Consider the following 23,027-nt stretch of genomic DNA (forward strand, 5'->3'; position numbering starts at 1 on the left):
CCTGTCCTCGGCTGAATTCGTATCCGCTATTTGCAGCACACTTTGTTATCGTACAAATACTTGCTAAGATATTAACTGTCGTTGTACATAGAAAATAGAAAGAAAAGAAGAAGAGGAAGAAGAAGAAGAAGAAAACACCTTTCAAGCATCATCTGAATTGGTTTCTCGTGTATCCACCATTTTGTAAGAGTGACAACAAACTTGTTGATGTGAAAAGACAGAATAGACTTGTATTAATTGTTCTTGTTTGTTTGTTTGTATTTCACATTTGTCTTTGGGGTATTCGTTCATACATTTTGATACTCATCACTGGTGATAACGCACTGTAATTTCGGAAATAAGCTATGTCTTTCCACACCATCTTTGTTGATTTCTTCTTTTTTTTTCTTTTTTTTCTGTTGTTGTTGTTTTTGTCCGTGAGACTGTGTTAATGTTCAGGAGATTTATAAAGGTTGTGGGACTTCCTTCGCCAGCCCGTTTCTAAATTGTCTCTAATATTTATTACTGATATGGCAAGTCTTTCATATCCGTGTGTGATAATGTTGTGATGGCCCTCTCTTTTTCTCTGTGACACGTCTTTTTCACTCTATTTCTCTATGTATCTTCTCTGTCTCTGTCTCTGTCTCTGTCTCTGTCTCTCTCTCTCTCTCTCTCTCTCTCTCTCTCTCTGTGACTTCATCTCTCCCTCTCTTTCTCTTTGTTTTGGCTATTGTTTTGATGGTTTGGGTTTCATAGAAGAATACATTTGTGCCTCCCACCTTGTAAGTGTGGGTGCAGCTTTGGATTTTGAATTGAAGATTCTGTCTGTATCTGTCTCTTTCTATTCCTGCCTCCCTCTCATACACACACACACACACACACACACACACACACACAGGCATAACTTTGAATTTGATTCTGATTTAAATTGAAGGCAAGTGATTCCACTAGAAGGAGGGTGTGTGTGTGTGTGTGTGTGTGTGTGTGTGTGTGTGTGTGTGTGTGTGTGTGTGTGTTATTTATATTTTTATTTATTTATTTATTTCATATTTGTTTATTCATTTATCTCTTTTTTTTCATTATTTGTTTAGTTAGTTCGGTAGCTCTTTCCACTTGCATTATGTCTCCAATCTTGTGTGTGTATTTGTCTGTCTGTCTTTCTGCCTGTGTCTGTGTCTTTGTTGATTAACTCTCTCTAATCTTTTTTCTCTTTTTTTTCTTTTCTTTATTAACGTGTCATTTCCATTCAATGCATTTCATTCACGCATTTTAATTTTTACTCTCTTTTTATGTCTTTTTTCTTCTTCCTTTTTAAATCTATTGATCTTGTAAAGATGCAATGACGGCCTAATGGACAAGACCGTCGTAGTGAAAAATAGAGAATCTCATGTTCGTGCCTAGAGTCATTCGCAAATCGTCACATCCACTAGACCCAAAGTGGTGGTCTGGGTTCTAGCGCTTGTAATGCAGCGTACTGTAACGGAAAGCAACAAGACCAAGTCATTTGGCCAAGTTCTACAACAGCAAAAACAATCGTGTTTATTTGTTGAACATACATACACTCGGAGACAAACAACAAAAACAAATGAAAGAAAATGGGTGGCGCTGTACTGTGGCAAAACTTTATCACCGGTGGAGATTGAACAGCCCGAAACTCCCAACAGAAAAAAAAAATTCTGCTGCAATGACAGGGTTATTCATTGAACTTATTTCTTTTTGGATTTCTGCAATTATTCTGCCCCCGACAGGTTCATTCTTTATGGCATGCTAATGTACATGTATATGAGTCATTTCATCACCTTGGTATCAACAGCTGGTGTTTGTGCGACGGTGGCTGTATCACCATTTCATGGTCCTTTCCATGTGCCTGGAGATTTTTTTTTCCAACTTTTTTGTTTGTTTGTTTGTTTGTTATTCAGGCAAAGGTTTACAGATACAGAATTTATATATTTTGTACATTAGAAGGTATAGGGTAAGCACATAATTAAGTTCTAAGTACTGACAAGTCCACAACAGCAAAATACATATTCAATGGCATAATTCCAAGGTAGGGTTGTATTGCTGAATCTTGTATTAAACATTTATAAAGTGCCCATTTTCCCACAAACTTGTTATATTCCATAGTTGTGTTAAAGGCATACTTGTCTACTTCATATGCCTGTTTGAGGTCTTTTATGAACATTTGTAGTGTTGGTTTTACTTTGTTGATTCTATATTTGTATAAACAGAATTTAGCTATCAATAAAATATATGAGAAACATCCATCAGTTTTGATTTTGTTATGTCCAAAAAGCAGATTAAGTCTATCACAATGTAAACACTTTTCTTTCAAATATCTCACAAACTCTTTCCAAAAATGTTGTACATGGTTACATTCCCATAGATAATGCAGAATTGCATCTCTTTCTTCCTTACAAAAAATTACACATATTATCTGAAAGTATTCCCATCTTCATCAAAACAGAATTTGTCACATATTCTATAAATTAATTTTCATCTTAAACCATTTTAACCTATCTCATGGATTTTTCTTGTATTGAAAAAAAAAATGTCCTTCCAGCCAAGCTTGTTTTAAACAATCAAGTCCCAGTTGCCTGGAGATTTTTATCTGCTGATGATGTGCGCACTCATTGAACCGCTTGATGTTGTTGCCGTTGTTGCTGTTGTTGTTTATGGACAGATGTGGTACGCGTTCAAGTTTGTATAATCGTTATTACTTTAGCAATCGAAACAGCATTGTTTTTTTGGTTTTGGGGGTTTTTTCCCGATCAAAACTTTGGACTGGGATGTTTCCGTTGTATTTTACCTTTTCATTTACTTATTTATTTGTTGTTTGATTTACTTCGGTGACCTGATGAGCAGGTTTCGGTCTTGGTGTAGGTCAGACAGCTGCCCATTTTTTTGTCTTTCTTTTTTTTCTTTTTAGCAGATTGATGTTACTTACGAGGATCAGCCCGCACGCTGAATTTAATTTTATTTATCTGTTTACTTTTGTATTACTTTTTTTCATTATTTTATTTGTTTATTGATAAATTGCATTTGTGTGTGTGTGTGTGTGTGTGTGTGTGTGTGTGTTTCACTGACCCGTGATCCTTCTCCCCTCCACCCTCACCCCCTCACCCCCCCGAGCCCCCCACCGACCCTCCTCACACTCTTCCTGATGATACTGCATTTGTTTTGGAGAACACTGGTCAATGAAGATACTGTGTTGTACTTTATTGTATTACTGTTTGTCACAGATTTCTCTGTGTGAAATTAGGCTGCTCTCTCCCCAGGCAGAGCGCACGGCCCCAATGTAGTGCCACTTTCTTTCTTTTTTTTTCTTCTTCTTTTTTTTTTATCCCTGTGCACAGTGGGGTTTTGTTTTTGGTTTGTTTTTGTTTTTGTTTTTTTTTTTTTTGGGGGGGGGGGGGTGAGGGAGTTGTTGTTTTTTTGTTTTTTGTTGTTTTTTTTGTTTGTTTTTTTTGTTTGTTTTTTGTTTGGTTTTGCTGTGTGTGTTTTCTTTGTGTGTGCGTTTTTTTGGGGGGGTTGTTTGTTTGTTTGTTTTTTGTTTTTGTTTGCTTGTTTTTTTGTTTTGTTTTTTCGTGAACAAACTGCGTGCTGCACACGGGACCTCGGTTTATCGTCCTTTTTTTCTATTGACAATCGCCCAAGAACACCATTCAAAGTCTAGTGGAGGAACGGGAAAAAAATGGTATGTTTGAGGATAATTATGCATACATACAACACAACACAATGCAATACAGTACATCTTTATTCATCCATTTGGAAATTAATACACATAAAAGATATACATGTATATATGACTTTATGGCTGCAGGTCATGGGGGCGTGAATCAGCTGGGCGGGGTGTTCGTCAACGGGCGGCCCCTACCGGACGTGGTCCGCAGCAGGATCGTGGAGCTGTCTCACCAGGGGGTCCGCCCCTGCGACATCTCCAGACAGCTCAGGGTGTCCCACGGCTGCGTCAGCAAGATCCTGGGCAGGTGAGTGTGGACAGAGGCATCACAGCGTGGCATAACATGGCAACACATGATGCACAGACGAAACAGAAATTTTATACGTGTTATTGTCGTGTTTTTGTTATATTTGTCGTATTGTTGTGGTTTTTGTTTTTGTTTTCTTTTTCTAAAATATGTGTTATAGATAGATAAATAGAATGTGTTGTTGTTGTTTTTCTAAAATATACGTTGTTATAGATTATTGGGTTTTTTTTCTAAAATATACGTTGTTATAGATAGAGACAGATTTTTTTTCTAGAATATACGTTTATATAGATAGATAGATTGTTGTTTTTTTTCTAAAATATACGTTGTTATAGATTTTTTTTTTAAATCTAAAATATACGTTGTTATAGATAGATAGATAAATAGATAGATAGAACCCTCTAACTTATACACACATCAAAACAAAACAACACAACATCGGAAACACCAACAACAACAACAACAAGAAGACACAACAAATATGAATAAAACAAACATACACAAATCACAACAACAACAACAAAAACACCATCACCAACAACAAAGAATAAAACAACAAACATAAATCACAAAAACACAATAAAACCACCCCGGCCATGGCCACCATCACCACCAAAACAACAACTACAACACACACACACACACACACACACACACACACACACACAAACTCACACACACACGCACACAACACAGAGACGCACAAATCAAAACAAAAACACCACCACCACAACTACCTTCTTTCTGCAGCTCCAAAAACAACAACAACAAACGAACAAACACACACACACACACACACACACAGGCAAAACAAAAACACACACAAATCACAACAGAAACCCCATCACCACTACGACTAAACAAATGAACAAAGAAAAACAAAAACACGAACACAAATCGCAGCAACAAGAAGAATCGTCACCACCAACAACAAAAACGAGCAAATAATCAAAAATCAAAAATGATATAAACACAAACACACACACACACACACACACACACACACACACACACACACACACACACACACACACACACACACACAAACACACACACACACACACAAACACACACACACACACACACACACACACACACACACACACACACACACACACATCGCAACAACAACAACAAATGGGTTGTGGTTTGTTGTTTTGTTTTTCGTTTTTTGGTTTGTAGTTGTTGTTGTTGTTTTGTTATCTTGTCGAATTCTTTTATTTCTATTGTGACCTTTTCAAATAAAATACCGTTGAAACCACCACCACCGCCACCAATAACAACAACAACAAAAATAACAAACAAATACTGTTGAAACCAACACAACAATAACCACCACCATTACCAACGATACCAAACAAACAAAGTAATGTTGAAATCAACACCACCAACGACAAGAACAACAACAACTACAAACAAAAAAACAACAATAACAAACACTGTTGAAGCCAACACTACCACTACCAATAGGAAACAAAAAATACCGTTGAAACTACCACAATCGTCACCACCACCAACGACAAACAAGAAATACTGTTTACAACACCACCAACAAGAACAACAACAACAGCAACAAACAATAATGGCTGTTGAAACCAACAGCACCACAAACAACAATAATAACAAAAAATACAGTTTACATTAACAACACCAAAAACAAAACAATAACAAACAAAAAATACCAATTAAACCAACACCACAACCATAAACTCCGGGTTTTTCGTTTGTTTTTTGTTTTGTTTTGTTTGTTTGTTGTTTTGTTTTGTTTTTTGGGTGTTTTTTTTTGGGGGGGGGGGGGGGGTTTAGGCGGTGGATGGGGGGGGGGTTGTTTGTTTGGTGTTTTTTGTTTGTTTGTTTGTCGTTATTGTTTTCTTTCGGGGAATATATGGATTAATTCCATATTGGACGTCATATTCACAGGCTGTTTGCAAGTGTAAAGCAATGTGTGTGTGTGTGTGTGTGTGTGTGTGTGTGTGTGTGTGTAGGACTAAATTCTGTTGTCAGTGTTAATTGTTTGATAGATTGCGTTGTTAATTACTGTGTGTGTGGAGTCTACAGAAGGCTCCATAGTCAGCTTGACTGTTAGCAGAATGACTTCTCAAAATTATGTCAGTAGGTAAAACTTTTGTACCGTTCCGAAGAAGTAGTTACTGTGGTCCACTCAGTATAGATTCACCCGTTAGTATGTGTGCTCGCGCGCGCGCGCGCCTGTGTGTGTGCTTGTGTCCGCTATTTTCTGGTTTGTTCCATGCGTTGATAGAATTTTTCAGATCGTCGTAGAACTAGCACCAGTACTGCTAGTAAAGGCAGTATTACCAAAGTTGGAACGAGAAGAGAACAAATAAATAAACGAAGAAGAATGTATGCAATCACAATTATACCAAGTTTGTTATCTATTTCGTTGTTCAGCATAATCCTTCCTGTCTTCACACTGTCCTCCAAACCTTCTTGGTCGTCTGAAACATGGAAAGTGTCACCTTTTTTAAAGAAGTAAACTCCCAATGATTGATGATTAAACTGTAACAATGAATGTTCTTTCACTCTAAACCAATTAGTTAATTTCCTGTAGAAATAATCGTTCTTTCACTATCCACCGATCAGCTGATTTCCTGTCAGTGCAGTCGCGGTTTTTTGTTGTTGTTGTTGTTTTTTTTAATTCTAATTTAGCTCGTCAGATTACTTGGATGGGTGGCAGATTTAATTGTTGCTCAGTTGTCTGAAAAAAACCCGACTATTTTCCATGACATTTTGTCTCTTATCAATTAAAAGAAATTTAATTATAAACAAATCCCAAGTGTCTGTGCGATTCAAACCATCTGGTCGACGGATACATTTGGGCAAAGCCTCGAACAAACGTTCATACAAAAAAAAAACAGAAGAGTTGAATGTGGCCCATAGTCACCATGTCCTGTGTTTCTGGCGTGTAACGACTACGTTGGTTTTTAATTTCACACACATTTGATGAGCGAAAAATGATAATAATAAAACAGATGTTAAACCAGAGCCCCTTCCTGCCAGCAGCAAAGTCAGAGCCAGGGAACGAACAACCAGGAGGAGAACAATAACCAGAAGGGGAGGGGGGATAGTGGGGGGAGGGGAAGTGGGAGGTGCATCGGACAGCACACAAAAGATCGGAATCAACGGGAAAAACACTGCAAGGGTTTGTTGTTGTTTTTTGTTGGGGGAGGGGGGGGAGGTGGGGGGGGGGTCAGGACAGGAGGTTGTGGGAGGGAACTGCACACACACACACACACACACACACACACACACACACACACACACACACACAAACGCTCTCTCTCTCTCTCTCTCTCTCTCACACACACACACACACACACACACACACACACACACACACATGGTCTTTCTGGTATAGTCTGTGACACACAGATGAACACATCCCACTTTTAAAAAAAAATCCACCAAGAAAGACAGGGGGGAAAAAAAGAAGAAGAAGAAACCCCAGAAAACCTCAAACAAAACAAAAGAAACCCAAGAGTCAATGGGGTCGGGGGAGAAAAATCAATACACGAATCCGCGAGATCTGATAAACCGCTGTCGACGTTTGGCCCTCAGCATCGGCGAGTCACTGCCCGGTTTCTATCCACCGCCCCCCACCCCCACCCCGCCCCCACACACACCCCTCCAACCTCTACACATTCACGCTCACCCCCCCCCCTTCCCCCTCCCCCTCCTCCGACCGCCCTCCTCGCCCCCCCCCCCCCCCCCCTTCTGCCCCCTTACTTGTGTGTTCGGGTGTTGCTGGGATCTGTGCATCAGGCGCCATGTTGGCTGTCGTGCGCGTGCGTGCAGCCCCGGAGCATGAAAATTGTGGGCTGCTGATTGGGTGGTTAGGGATTTTCTGGCCCTAGTTCAACGCCTTGAGAGAGGAGAGTACAGCCAGTTCTTTGTTTTTTTGTTTGTGCTGGGGAATGAAGTGACCAAAAAGAAGCGGTGAAAATAAATAATGACGATGATAATAAGCAGCATGGGGATGAAAGAATCAGTCTTGGGTTTTTTTTGGGGGGCATGTTACATCGCATTTCATTGTGTATTATGGTGTGATACACTACCAGCAGCAAGTACACAAAGTAATGTGAATAAAGAAATAGTAAAAAAAAAAAAAAAAAAAATAAAAAAGATTTTAGAAGATGCAGAAGCATGTGCCAGCAAATAAATATGAGTGTTCTGGTGTGTCAAAAGTTTTATTTTATATATCCAAAAATTGTTCGGGTAACATTTGCACACTGGTTTTGTGTGTTTATTTGTTTGTTTGTTTGTTTGTTTGTTTTGGTGTGTGTGTGTGAGTGCTTCTGTTTTGTTTCCATGGTTCCCGGCAAAGCTTGAACTCTTTATCGCTAAATCATACATAATAAGCCATCGTCATTTCATGGTTAATTCCTGGTCATTTCCGTCCAGAAATGCGGCATCATGCGTGCAGTGCGTGCGCCTTGAACTCGCGTCTTCTCCTTCACATCCTCCAACCCCCATCCCCACCCCCACCGCCCCCCTCCCCACATACACACCTCACCCCTATCCCCCCTGGCTTTGAAAAATTCCTTCTCCACCCCTTTCCCCCACCTTCTTTGCTGCTGCTGCTGCTGCTGCTGCTGCTGCTGCTTAGCCTGGTGCTGTTTCTGGCACAGGAACTGTTGGCCGGAGTAGAGGGGTAGAGTGGCACCACCACCACCACCACCACCACCCCCCCACACCCCCAGTGGACAGTTCTGATTGGCGTGCTCGCCTGGCTGCCCGTGCAATTTGTCTGCTGCCGGTGGGTGGTGGTGGTGGTGATGCTGATGGTGATGGGGGGAAATAAGGATGGACAGATTAATGAAGTTATCGGCCCCTGCTCGGCGACAATGAGTGGTGGTCATTAGCACGAGTCGCTTTTCATTGGAAGCGAGCTGCTTCTGCTGTTCTCTGTGTGTGTGTGTGTGTGTGTGTGTGTTCCTCCTCCTCCACCTCCTCCTCCCACCACCACCGGCCCTATCTCTGTTTTCTATCTGTCTGCTACGGGGCCTTTCTAGCGTTCTTCTGTCTTTCTTTCGGTCTTTTCATTCGCGGAAGGACCAGCCATCTGTGAGCGACTAGTTTGTTGGTGGGGAGCTACATTATCTCATTATCTAATTAAAACAATTACCTTTTTGGGGGGTGGGGGTGGGGGGGGAGCCTGGGGGTGCTCGTTGAATGCTGTTCAGCTATAGTTCTCGTCTAGACTTGTTTCATTAAAAAAAAAAAAAAAAAAAGGAACATGAAAAGGAGGATGAGGAAGAAGAAAGATTTTGTTTAAAGAAGTAAAAGGAAGTCTAGACGATGACCTTTTGTGTTAGTGGTGTGCGTGTTGAGGTTCAACCGGCCTTGTCGCCCAGACTGGCGTAAAGGGAGCTAAATTTGCACCAAGGGACACAACTCTTTGCCTCATTAAGGAGTCAATCTAGGAGAAAGAAACCCTGATGGCCGAAAAAAAAAAAAAAGAAAGGAAGAAGGAAAGGAAAATGGAGCCCTGGAGCTTTCGCTTGAGCGGTCACAGGCGCTGAGTCAACCGTTGTTGTTGCATTGCTGCTCGGCCCAGTTCGCTGACACGAGATTATGTCCCCTTATTAGCACAATCAGGTTATGTCCCCTTATTAGCACAATCCTGTTGTCTTGGAAGTACAACGGTGGAGCAGTGGCCTGGTGGGTAATGCACACGACTAGGAAGCATGTGCCCACGGGCTCGAGTCCCATATACAGACAGGTATTTCTAAACCACACCACCACCACCACCACCACCCCCCCTATCCTTTCATTAGACGCTGAGTAGTGGCCTGGGTACTTAGTCATTTGGATGAGACGATAAAGCGAGGATCTGTGTGCGGTATGCACTTAGCGCACGTAAAGAACTCACGGCAACAAAAGGGTAGTACTGGCAAAATTCTGTAGAAAAATGCACTTTGTTAGTGAAACAAATAGACGTACAGACAGAAACTAAAAGTAAAAAAAAAGAAATGTTACTGTGTGGCGCTGCAGCTTGGCGACGCGTTCTTCCTGGATGGAGCACCCAGAATTTTACATATGGAAATCTGTTGTCACAGAAAAGTGATAAACACAATTCTCGTAATGAAATGCAATACAGTTTTTAGATGTCAGTAATGCAGAATATTACCCTCTATTAGACGCTATTTTTTTTCTTTTTTAAACCAGGTAAAATGCACTATGGCAGCTAACACAATTTTCGGCAGAAGAATCTTGTCAGACAAAGCTGGAGGTGACAGAAGGCTGAGGTTGCGAGAACAATCACTTTTTTCTTAATATTTCAAAAATGATACGTACGGTAGATTTGTTTTAATATTCCTGAAATAGTACGGTATGAATTTTCACAAACATTGCACATACTGACTTTTGTTACTTGCTTTGTACAGCATGATGATTAGTTTTTCTTCTTCTTTTTTCTTGTTACTTGACACGTTATCCCTTTCTTTGCTTCGTCTTCCCATCTTACCTTACCTACCTTTACCTTGCCCCACACACAGACACACACACACACACACACACACACACACACACACACACACACACACACACACACACACACACACACAAATTGTCCCCCAACGAAATCAAAACACATGTGCAGAATATCATTGACTGGGCTTAGCTGGGCTAGAAATCTCATCATAGAGTGTACCCAAGGAGAGGATTCCGAGACATTGTTGAGGGCATAAGTAGGCCTGGGCTTAAGTCTGGGGATTAAAGGAGCACAGAGTATATGACCCGGTAAATCGGCCACAGCTAGAAGGATGTCATCTTCGTCAACCATATCGAGCCCCCACCCCCACCCCCAGGACCCCTCCCTCCCCCTGTTTTTTTTTTTCTCTCTCTCTCTGTCTCTCTCTCTCCCTCCCTCCCTCCCTCTCTCTCCCCGGGCGTGCACCACGTGCAAACCGTCGCACCACAGCTGTGCACCAAGTGTACCATGACGCTTTTTTTTTCTTTTTCTTCTTTCTTTCATTCTTTTTTTTCTTTCTTTCTTTCTTTCTTTTCTGTTTTTCCCCCTCCTCGTAGTTCGTGGTTGCAACGCAACTACTATGTTAACATGTGAAAGCTGTAGTGTTTCTCCCCACCCCCACCACCCCCCCCCCCCCCCCCACCCCGCCCCCCGCCCCCCACCCACTCCGGCCCCTACCCAACCTTATTCGCCCATATTCGCACAGTCACAGACACACACCATTCATTGCTTTTCTTTTCTTTTTTTCCCTTTTTTTCTTCTTCTTTTTTTACAATCTTTTCTTCTTCAAATATTTTTTTCGTCGTCGTCTTCTACTGCTGTATGTTTTTCTTATTGGTCTTGTTCTTTTCTTTGTCTCCTTATCTTCTTCTTCTTCTTCTTCTTCTTCTTCTTCTTCTCAGCAGGCGTAGGTTTCAACAGAAAATGGAATGTCATGATGTCATGAAGTCAGGTTGAGCTGTGGCGCTACAAATGTGACTTTCGTTTCAGTTTCAATTATCTATGTCTGGTTTTCCGATCTAACAAAAAAAAAAAAAAACCCAACAAATTGAATAGCAGCGAATAACATTTGCTTCAAGCGAGCTGGATATTCATTCTCTGTCTTTCTGTCTCTCAATCTCTCTCTCTCTCTCTCTCTCTCTCTCTATATATATATATATATATATATATATATATATATATGTATGTATATATATATATATATATATATATATATATATGTGTGTGTGTGTGTGTGTGTGTGTGTGTGTGTGTGTGTCTATCTCTCTCTTTCTCTCTCGCTTGCTCGCCCCCTCGCTCTCCACTATTCTGTTTATCACTACACGTAACTTTGTAAGCGTGTACATGCGTTTGTTCTTGAGTTATTTGTCTTTCAAATCGTATGTTCTGCCAGAACGCAATTCTATATCTATGTACGTATGTTTGCGAAAATGTTATGATTGCTTTTTTTTTTTAATTAGTGTTATTTTACGTCTAGAAAATTGTGTTATTGTTTTTTGTTTTGTAGCAACAACAAAAAGGCACTAATAACAACCGGTAAAAGCTATAATAATGATAATAATGATCATAAACAAGGTGGTGATAACGAAGAAGAAGGAGGAGGAAGGTTTGATCGAAAAGTTAACTCCACCAAACCCCCTCCCTCACTTTTCTGCTCTGACTTAATTACACAGTCAGAAAGTCGGGATTTTCCCACGCGTGTACTTCGTCTGCCCACCTCCCCCGCCCCCGCCCCCCACGCTCTCCTCTCTCTCTCTCTCTCTCTCTCTCTCTCGCCCTCTCTCTCTCTCTCTCTCTCTCGCCCCCTCTCTCTCTATCAACGTTTGCATGTGTCGTCGATTTTTTTTCTTTCTTAATCTCAATGGTGACCTTTTCTCTCTTTCTGACGCAATTCTTCTGCCGTCCTCTTCCCCCCCATTCCCGACTGACTTTGACTTTGTTGTCGTTCTTGATGACCCAGCTGTGCGTGCTTGTGAAACTGACGTGCGCATCAAGGAGATTTGGCGCTTTAATGAACCTCACCCCTGACCTCGGAATGGTTATAAAGACAGTTAATCCGTTTTCAGAAGAAGAAACTTTTGGCCAGCCGCGATAGCATGTGCAACATGTTTTGGTGGGGTTTTCTCTGTGTGTGTGTGTGTCTGTGTGTGTGTGTGTTTGGTTGTTTTTTTGTTGTTGTTGTTGTTGTTTTCGTTTTTGTTTTGTTTGTTGTTTTTTTTGGGGCGGTTGTCTTCTTTTTAAGTATGTGTGTGCGTGTGTGTGTGTGTGTGTGTGTGTGTGTGTCTGTGTGTGTGTGTGTTTGGTTGTTTTTTTGTTGTTGTTGTTGTTGTTTTCGTTTTTGTTTTGTTTGTTTTTGTTTTTTTGGGGGGTTGTCTTCTTTTTAAGTATGTGTGTGTGTGTGTGTGTGTGTGTGTGTGTGTGTGTGTGTGTGTGTGTGTGTGTGTGTGTGTGTGTGTGTGTACGGCGGTCAGTGAAGGAAGTTAGAGAGAGAGAGAGAATATGTGAGTGAGTGAGACGGGTTCAGGGAAGTTGACATATCTGCTTCTTGCTCCTTCTTCGTTATTCTTCATCTCTCTTCAGCTTCTTCTTCTTTTTCTTCCCACCTGTTGCAAATATGTAAAGACTGGCAGACATTTTACGCTTGGTGCCTTTTGAGAAATGGTATGGGGGGAAAAGATGGCAGAAAGAGTTATCGCCGAGCGCGAACCTCGCAATGCAGAGGGCCAAAAAGGCGAAAGTGAGAGCCAGAGAGAGGAAGAGAGAGAGAGAGAGAGGAGTAGTAAGTGTTAAAAAAGAAGGAAAGAAAGGGGGAAAAAAACTGCATGAGAGATTGATGGACTCTTCAACAGAGACAGGAGTGAGAACGCCGCAGGGGGTGGGGGGGAGGGGGGGGGAATCTTCATAACGAAACACGAAGACGGGAGTTTTCTCGGGAAGAGAAGAATTAATTAAAAGACGGGAAGGGTGGGGAGGGGGAAGGGGGGAGAACGGAGGGCAGAGAAATAGGGGGTGAGCATGTTTGAAGATCGGCACACATGCATGACAGTGTCATAATGTTTGTCAGGGAATAAAAAAAAACAAAAAAAACATGTTATAAAAAAAAAAGAAGAAGAAGAAAGAAAAGGAAATGATAATTACATTCTGTATGCACGGATCCATGATATTTTAGAAATCTTTGTATGAAAGGGGGCGTGCGTGCGTGCGTGCGTGCGTGCGAGCGAGACGACTGACGCTCGCCATGAGGAATATATATGTGTATAAAATGATATATTACGCCCTGGCCCTAATGGCTGCCTTCCTCCGTCCGAGTGTTAGTTGGGAAAGCGCCAAAATATCAAATAGTGAAGAAAAAAAATCATGTATTACATTTCCAAAGACGAACAGGAACAGTCGAGGCGTCAAGGAATAGACACAGACAAACAGGTAGATAGATAGATGGATAGATAGACAGACAGACAGATATATAGATAGATAGATAGGTAGACAGCCTGTTTTGAATTTCAGGAGTATAGTGCTTCCAGGCAACCGCCATTAAGCCGCCACTGTTGAGATGAACAACGTTATACTAGCTTACATTCATAACCACCTTTCTTCCACTTTTTTTTTTTTTTCAAATAAAGGAATGAACGAATATATAAATCAGTAACAATCTGACCAGACGTATCAGCCAATTAATCAGGTTTTGTCGGGCATGACGTCACACGGTAATGTGCCAACAGATGAAGCTGCCAACTGTTCTCTTCGCACACACTGACGTTTCGACAGTCATAACTGCTCATAAAATATACGTGCCGCACATTGTTCTCGCTGTGGAAAAAAAACAACCCGACACACTTATAACTACAACTGCCAACACACTTGTCACTGTAAATTGTTCCTCCGCGAAGAATATTGAGCATTCAGTAAGTGCTGCAGTACCCCCACCGAAATCGTGATATTCTCGTGAAGGCACGAACTGTAGTTATGTTTGTTTTTCTTTTCTTTTTTCTTTTTTTTTTTTTTTTTGGGGGGGGGGGGGGGGGGGGGGGGGAGCGGGGGAATGGGTGGGTTGTTTGTTTTTAGAATTAACTATTAAGCATGTACATATATAAGTTTTGGACAGTATAGGAGTTTCTCGTTGCCCTGTTTATCTATAATTGTAGTGTATTATACTGCGTAGAATCAGCTCTATCCGCCACTGTCTCTCAACCGATGCAACCAAGACATTTGTTTGCTCTCTGGTTCTCTCAAGATTGGATCACTGCAACTCTTTTGGCCGGCCTTCCCAAATATCTGTTAGACAGACTCCAGCGAATTCAGAATAACGCTGCCAGACTCATTTGCAGAGCTTCTAAATTTGACCATGTTTCTCCTCTCCTTTAGTATCTCCACTGGTTGCCTGTTTCTGATCGAATAGACTATAAACTATCCACTTTGACCTTTTCTGAACTCCTCCATATCTATACCCCGTCTCGCCAGCTCCGTTCTTCCTCTGATTACTCGACTTCTCAGGATACCTCATGTCAGAAGTAAGACCTATGGACACAGATCGTTTTCTTTTCAATTGCCAAAGACGTGGAACAAGCTCCCTGATAACCTCCGTCATTCTGATTCCATCGCATCTTTTAAATCTCGACTCAAATCTCACCTTTTCCCTCAACAGTAAGTTCAATTGTGGCAGGTCCACTTCCTCTGCGTTAGCTGTGCTTGACTCTGTGTGTATACATATGTATGTGTACATAACTACATGCATGTATATGAATGTGTATTGTGTGTGCGTGCGTTTATGTAAGTTTGTGCCTGCCTATGTGTGCGTATGTGTCAGGGTAGCTGTTAGATACACATGTATGTTAAAATGTATGTATGCAGTGTGTGTGTGTGTGTGTGTGTGTGTGTGTGTGTGTGTGTGTGTAGTCACATTTTGGTGTGTGTATGTAACATAACTGTAATGTTTTATGTTAACAAAGCGTTTTTGTAAAGCACCTAGAGCAGATTTCTGGATAGTGTGCTATATTAGTATCCATTATTATTATTATTATTATTATTATTATTATTAAAGTACACGAGCAGAATGCTTAAACAGTTGTTGCGAATGATTTAAACAAAAAAACTTATCTATTTTTAAGCGTGAAAAACATCAAGACTAAATTCTTGAAATGCATGCCAATATAGAAGGAAGTATTCGTTGGGAATGGTGAAGCCATTGATCAACCATTGCGTCGGGCTGTCCAATGAACAGAAGACGGTATCGCAGCCGTGCAGGCATACAACATTTATGGACGGCTTTGTTCTTAAACTTTTTTTTCTTTTTCTTTTTTCCTTTTTTTTTGTGAGCCTTGGGGTAGGGGGTGGAAGGGTAAGTCGATGGGTCGGTTGGTGGGTGGGGGTTGCGGAGGCGGCGGGGGGAAGGGGTAGGACTGTTGTTTACCATCTCGATTACCTCTTTCGGTCGGTGACTGGGTGCAGCAGTCGCCACCCAATCCCGATCTTGGGGTAGAGCCCTCTGGCACACAAGCCCTCTTACACTGCCGGCGGTGTGGCCGTCTGGTCCCAGCCTCCTGTCCCCCCCGGTTGGCGTGAGAAGAAACCATTACCTGCCGCACCCCGCACGCCGGCAGGGAGGAAAATTGCAGGAGTCGAGAGGTAGCGATTTTCCGATTTACTATAATCTTTGCGAAGAGTGGGGGTTGTATCGTGAGGAATGGGGGAATATAAAACCGTATTTGTCCATCGAAGCAGGAGGAAGGGATGTGAGAGAGAGAAGGGGGGGGGGGTGGGAGGGAGGGGGAGAAGAGACAGAGAGGGAGGGGGATAAAGTGGAGTAGAGGGACTACTGTAGAAGGGGAGGAATGATGAGGGGAAAGTCTGTAACAATACGGACACTGGGGCTGGGAGATTCGTTGGAATGTAATGGAATAAATCATGCAGCATGCTAATTTTCTTCTCGTTTTATGAGACTTCATTGCATTACAGTCAGAAACCGACATCATGTTATTTATTTAACTGCAATCGATTTTAAGCACACGTGCATTGCACAAACGTACATGTATACATGCATACATTCGCACACGCGCATACAGAAGCGCCCACGCCGCGTTCATAGACGTCGAAATATTTCCTTGACACAAAAAAATTATTCATAACTGAAAAAAAATGGTCGTAAACGTCGACGCCATTCGATATAGTCGCTGTTCCCACTTCAGTTCAGACTTTTATTGTATATTGGTGTGGCAGTGAATAAAAATTAAATGATTTTTTTTTAATACTGCTCCCCAACCTGTCAACGGGTTGTCGTGTTTTTGTAGACCTTTCTAGTGTCGCTAATGGTTCACAGTATTTCACTGAGTGCAAAGAGGCGTGGAAGACACACTATTGACACGCTTTACAACCCTCGCCTGTGTATATGTTCTTGTTCATTTGTGGCAAATCACGAAAAGAATGAATAGCCACCTCAAGAAAAAAAAACAGCAACGGGTTTGTGGGGGGCGAGGGGGTGTTGGGGGGGTCCGGAGGAACAAGATGTCACGCCTGCTTGCCCTTCATCCACGTAGCATTCACATGTCTATAATACTCTTCGCTGCGCCCGCTCGCCCAAACGCGTAACAGTGCTTCAAGCTTCGTCAACAAACCAACAGTGGCTACAAGGACCCAGTTGATTCAGCTCACCAGCGGGTCAATGCGGATTCCCTCGTGGTGGCAGGTTCGGAAATACAAACTCAGTGAAATGAAAAAGCAGACAATAATGGACTATTTCAATAGATTTTTCCCTCCCCCTTACTGGCTGGCAGCCGTTTTCTACCTCTGACTTCCTAATCTTATCAAGCGAAAGGCTGGCTTCTCTGTGAAAAGAGGCTTACAGTGTGCTGATCGCAGGCTCTCTCTCTTTCTCTTGCTCTCTTTCGGGGCCACCTTGCTCTGGCGGGCTTTCCAACATTGACTTCTGTTTTTCTTCTTTTTCTTCTTTTCTTTTAAGGGACAAGAGCAAGAGAAAAGAGGACGGGGTGGTGGGATGGAGGAGGGTGAGAGTGATGGGAATGCCTGGGGGGGGGGAGGTTGAGAGAGGGAGGAAGAGGGAAGGGGGTAGGGGATTGGGGTGCAAGGCGAGGGGGATTAGGAGAGGGAATTGAGGGCGATACATCACAACTGTGGTTAGCTTGCATGTCAATAGAAGCGGCCACATACTTTTGTGTTGTGTCGTGTGTGTGTGTGTGCGCGCGCGCGTTTGTGTGTGCGTGTGTGCGCGCGCGACACACATAGGGGGAGGGGGTTGGAGGTGTTTATGTGAACTGAAAATCTGACCCCAAATATTTCTTGGCAGTAAGTGGATGATGGTTGAACATGTAGGCCTATGTGGCTTACAGTCCCAAATGGTGGAAAAGAAAAAACTTAAATGAATGTAAAACAATCAATCTCCCAAAAAAAGTATACATAAAATAAATGCTAAAACAGACCAATAGCAACTACACACACACACACACACACACACACACACACACACACACACACACACACACATATATATATATATATATATATATATATATATATATATATATAATATATATTCACGACATTCAACAGCAAAATAATAAGACACAGGGCAAGGGCATCTGTATACATATTTTTCACCCATCGTTTTCTTTCATTGTGTTACGGACATAAATCTCATCATCCCTCCTTCCCAATCCACCCCTCCCTCTCTTCACCTTCCCTCTACGAATTCCCCCTCCTCACCCCACCCCACCCCACCCCACCCCACCTACCCCCATTCTTTTGTTGGCCCAGCGCATTGGCTGGTGCTGTTCAGGAGAGAGGGAGAGGGGAAGGAGGTTGGGGAGGGAGAAGGGGGGGGGGGGCGGTCGGTGGTGTCTGGTTATGTCTTGTATCCCGGGGAGGCAAGTGTAGTCCCCCTCCCTCCCGCTACACCCCCCCCCCCCCCCCCCCACACAAATCTTTTTTCTTTCTTCATTTTTTTTTCTTTTTCTTTTTTTTTCTTTATTTCAATTTTAGCGTCGTGCGTGTGTGTTGGGGGCAGGGGGTAGTAGTGTTAGTGCATCGGTAATTATGCTTGTGCCGCCCCGTCCCCCTCCAAGCATCCCCTTCCCCACCCCACCCCACCCCACCCCACTCCCCCACCCCTCCACCCTTCCGGTCCCTCCTCCTCTCACCCCACTTCTTCCACCCCTCCCTCCTACCCTCCATCACCCTCGGGCCCGAGCTTTGTCGAGGGCCTGGGCACGCCATGGTTTGTTGGGGCTGGGGGCCTTTTGAGAAGAAAAGAGTGAAGAAAAGAGCAAGCGACATGAGGCTGAAGAGAAAACCAGTAGGGGGTGGGGCCGGCATGGCAAAGGGGGTGGTGAGATTAGGGTAGGGGTTGGGGGTGGAGGTGTGGAAGGTTGGGAGGTGGAAGAGGGGGAGGAGGGAAAAAAAAAAGATTCATACATTGTTCAGTGGCCACCACCTACTACAACCACACGTCGTCTTCTTCCGTGCTTCCGTCCGTAGGTCCCCCACACCCTCTTTGTAACAATGAAGGGGGTCCACAAGATTCACACACACAGACACACACACACACACACACACACACACACACACACACACACACACACACACACACACACACACACACACACACACACACACACACACAAGCCGTACTTGTTGGGCCAAGCAGCAAGCTCTTTTCATACCTGTCTCTCCCCTGTCGTCCCGCTCCCACCCCAACCACCACCCCCTTCCCCCCACCCCACCCCACCCCACCACCCCTCCCAATCTCTTTTCCTGAATTCAGACACTGAGATGATTGCGGGCGCCGCTTCCTTCCTTCCGCGTGTGTGTGTGTGTGTGTGTGTGTGTGTGGAGGAGAAGGAGGAGGAGGAGGAGGAAGGGGGTTGTGGGAGAGAGGCAGGCCCCCGGTTCCCTTCTCTGGTTTGGACAATGTTGCACGTGCTGTGGTCCATGGAACAGAGGAAGAGAGGAGGGGGTAGGGTCGTGTGTGCAGCATGGGGGCGCCGCGTTGTAAGAGCAGCAGTTGTCAAAGCACACATATGCCGCCACCTCTAGTCGGCTGACTTCATAAACATTGTCAACACAATGCTCCACCTCCTCTCCCCACCCCTCAACCACCCACACTCTCTCTCTCTCCCAAAAGGCTGCCCCTACACCACCACCATCACCACCCATCCATCCATCCAGTCAATAGCCGGGGGGACGTAGGGGGGGGGGGGGAGCCGGGGTTCGGTTGTTGGACACGAGGACATTGTTTTTCTTTTAAGTGTGTGTTTTTTTAATGTTATTTTTGTCATCCGAGAATGGATTTTGACGTGTTTTATCTCCACCCACCTCTGTACAGAAACAAGCGGACAAGGTCTGTGGATAGTGTGTACAACGTCAAGCATCTGGGACACGTACAACCATTCAGGGCATGGCCGGGGTGAAGGGAGGGAGGGAGGGTGGGGGCGGGGGTACGTGGGGTAGAATTCCAGCTGGTGGACATGTCGAACTCATACACGCATTCACGCACGCTCGCACGCATACACACGCGCACACACGCGCGGGGGCGCGCGCTCACACACAGACGTGCTTTATTTCCATGTCCTGTTTATTACATCACACACAACTCTTCCGGTCCGCTACCCGCCCACCCCACCATTTTTTTTTTCTAATATCACTCTCACTGGAATCGGACACACACACACACACACATACACACACACACACACACACACAGAGAGAGAGAAAGGAGAGGTGGGAGAAAATTCTTCAATTTCAATAAATCTAAGGACATGCTGAAGTCTAATTCTCTTCCTTTTTTTTCAGTTTCATCTTCGTTTTTTTTCCCCTGGATTGTGCAACTGGGGATGGTTTAGAACTGTGTACATTTCGTGTCTCATAGCAATGTCTGTTCATTTATGTTCATGATTCGCAGCATCAGTCCATTTTCCTCAGGCCAAAGAAAAGACCACATCTCACATGAATTTCTCTTACCAGAGATAATAAAAATATTTTTTGCTCTATATCACATACCTGAACATTTTTGTTTCCTTTTTTGTGCTACAGAGCTGGACACTTCCTTTCAACTTCTGATAATGGTTTACTCAAATGACCCCGCATTGCTAAACGAATGAAACAAACGAAAGCGTGAAACATTGTAACTACAGAGACAAGTGAAGCCTTTAATCGTTGACCACCTGCCGCGGTGCTTTTTATTATAAGTATATTATTATAAGTAAATTTGATGTCTGATAACTGTGGGTCCATTGCCACAAGCTGTCCACCAGAGTGCTAATAGTCGTAGCGTGTCTATGGTCGCAGCCACTATGAAAATCGCAAGTATTTGTTCGCACAGCCGGTGAGAGAGATAAAAAGCAGGTATAAAAATAAACCGATTCGTTCATATGGAGCATCTAAACATTTGCGAAGAATATCAAAACTTATGGTTCTTTACCTTTGTTGAGTAAAACGCTGCAATTAAAAAAAATGTTTTATTCTGTTTTTGTATTAACCACCCCGAGCATCTCCACTATTCTGTATGTAATGTGTGCGTGCGTGTGTGTGTGTGTGTGTGTGTGTGTGAGAGAGAGAGAAAGAGAGAGAGAGCATGTGTGTGTGTGTGTGTGTGTTTGTATGAGTGTGCGTGTGTGTGTGCGTACGTGTGTGTGACATTCGGGATCGCACGTCTTCATGCGCATGTGTTTGTGTTCAAAAATACAAGACTGCCAGGATCGGATATCAAACAGTGCACTCAGTACCCTCCTCTGTGTTGCAGGTATTATGAAACGGGGTCCATCAAGCCCGGGGTGATCGGGGGCTCCAAACCCAAGGTGGCCACACCCAAGGTGGTGGATGCCATCACTCGCTACAAGACCGACAACCCCACCATGTTCGCGTGGGAGATCCGGGACAGACTGCTGACGGAGAACATCTGCAGCAATGAGAACGTACCCAGCGTCAGCTCCATCAACAGGTGAGAGCTGAATCACTGGTGGTGGTGGTGGTGGTGCTTGGTAGTGTTAAGATGGATGGGATGGCTGTTTAGGTTTAGTTCTTGGTGTCGGCTATATATATAATTTTATATGCATATGTATATATGAGTTGGTTAATTCGGTTTACTCCTTGGTGTCAGTCAGCTTCAAAGCGTACACACACACACACACACACACACACACACACACACACACACACACACACACACACACACACACTCAAAACCTCTTTATATTAGTTTTATCATTCGTTCATTGTTTTCTCCAGTTCTCTCTCTCTCTCTCTCCCTCCCTCTCTCTCTCCATACACACACACACACACACACACACACACACACACACACACACACACACACACATACTGGTTTTTCTGACAAGTTAACTCACTCAGCTGAAAGCAGAGTGGGCATTCAATGTATTCAGTTTTTATTTGTGAGAAATACGCCTTCCTTTCACTCAGTGCATTCCACAGCTTCTGAAGTCCCTTGAACAAAAAGCACGTACAAGCACAGAATTTCCATACATCACCCCCACTGTCCCCTGTCAATAGTGGCTGACCACTAAAGGCGAGAAGACAACTCCGTCCTTGTGCCCCTCCTGAACTCGTGGTCAACTTGTACCTCAAGCCCTCTTTGCAACTGCCATTTGATCGCTGACCGTTATGCTAGATGGTCATCTTGGGGTCAGGGAACCGGACACGATTCACTGCTCACGCGCCTCCCCCTCTTCTCTCTGTCTCTCTCTGTCTCTGTCTCTGTCTGTCTCTCTCTCTCTCTCTTAATCACACACACACACACACTTTCTCTCTCTCTCTTTCTCACGCACTCACTCACTCAATCAACATCGCGCCCCCTTCTCTCTCTCTCTGTCTCATGGTCCAGCTGGAGAGAAAGGACTGTACAGTGTTCACCGTAGCTATTGTTGTTTTACTGTTTTCGCTGTTCTTTTAGAATCCTTCGACCAAGTTTGCGAAAGGGTAATTGTGAGTACATTGCCTTCTTTACTTGAAGGTTTATGACACTATCAATCCCTAGTTGAAGGTTTGTGATACTATCAATCTCTAGTTGAAGGTTTGTGATAATATCAGTCTCAGTCGTTCTCTGCCTGTCTCTGTCTCTCTCTCTTTCTGTCATTCTCTCACACGTGTTGCACATACACCCGAACACAGTACAATGCATTATCAATTTCCAGTTGCACGAATAAATTTACCGGCGTTTCCGCGGTGTGCATAGTTATAAATAACTGTTCAAGCGAGTCTTGCACATAATCATTATCACCTCACACCCCTTACCCACGTAATAATCAAATTAAAATCTTCGTCTCTTCCTTTGGATCATCAGTGACATAGGTGTCAACAAACCTTGAAGATTTGGCGTTCAAACCTTCTTCGATCGTTCCTACACGAGTGAAGGCAAACAGTCCTGGGTGATTGATTCACTGGCACAGCTGACACACCGAGAGTCAATCCACCTGTGCCCAAGTTCCGCGATCCCTTGCCTTATGATTACTTTTTTTTTTTTTTTTTCTTTTTTGGCCGCCACCGCACCAAAGGATGATCCCACCCCTTTGACAACAACCGTCTTAGCACCTTTCCCTGCCTTTTCATCC

The 23,027-nt window shown here is 43.4% G+C and overlaps 1 protein-coding gene across 5 annotated transcripts in view; it reads left to right on the forward strand.

Moving 5' to 3' along the window:
• Positions 1-23,027, forward strand: part of LOC143284969 (paired box protein Pax-2a-like) — a 308,750-nt gene that overhangs the window by 241,077 nt on the left and 44,646 nt on the right. For all 5 annotated transcript variants that reach the window (XM_076592140.1, XM_076592134.1, XM_076592160.1 and 2 more), the window contains 2 exons: positions 3,800-3,965; positions 21,203-21,400. In XM_076592140.1, coding sequence (XP_076448255.1) covers positions 3,800-3,965; positions 21,203-21,400 — 364 coding nt within the window. The remainder of the gene's footprint in view (positions 1-3,799; positions 3,966-21,202; positions 21,401-23,027) is intronic.

The sequence above is a fragment of the Babylonia areolata genome, chromosome 1, assembly GCF_041734735.1.
Source record: "Babylonia areolata isolate BAREFJ2019XMU chromosome 1, ASM4173473v1, whole genome shotgun sequence".
Taxonomy (NCBI): Eukaryota; Metazoa; Mollusca; class Gastropoda; order Neogastropoda; family Buccinidae; genus Babylonia; species Babylonia areolata.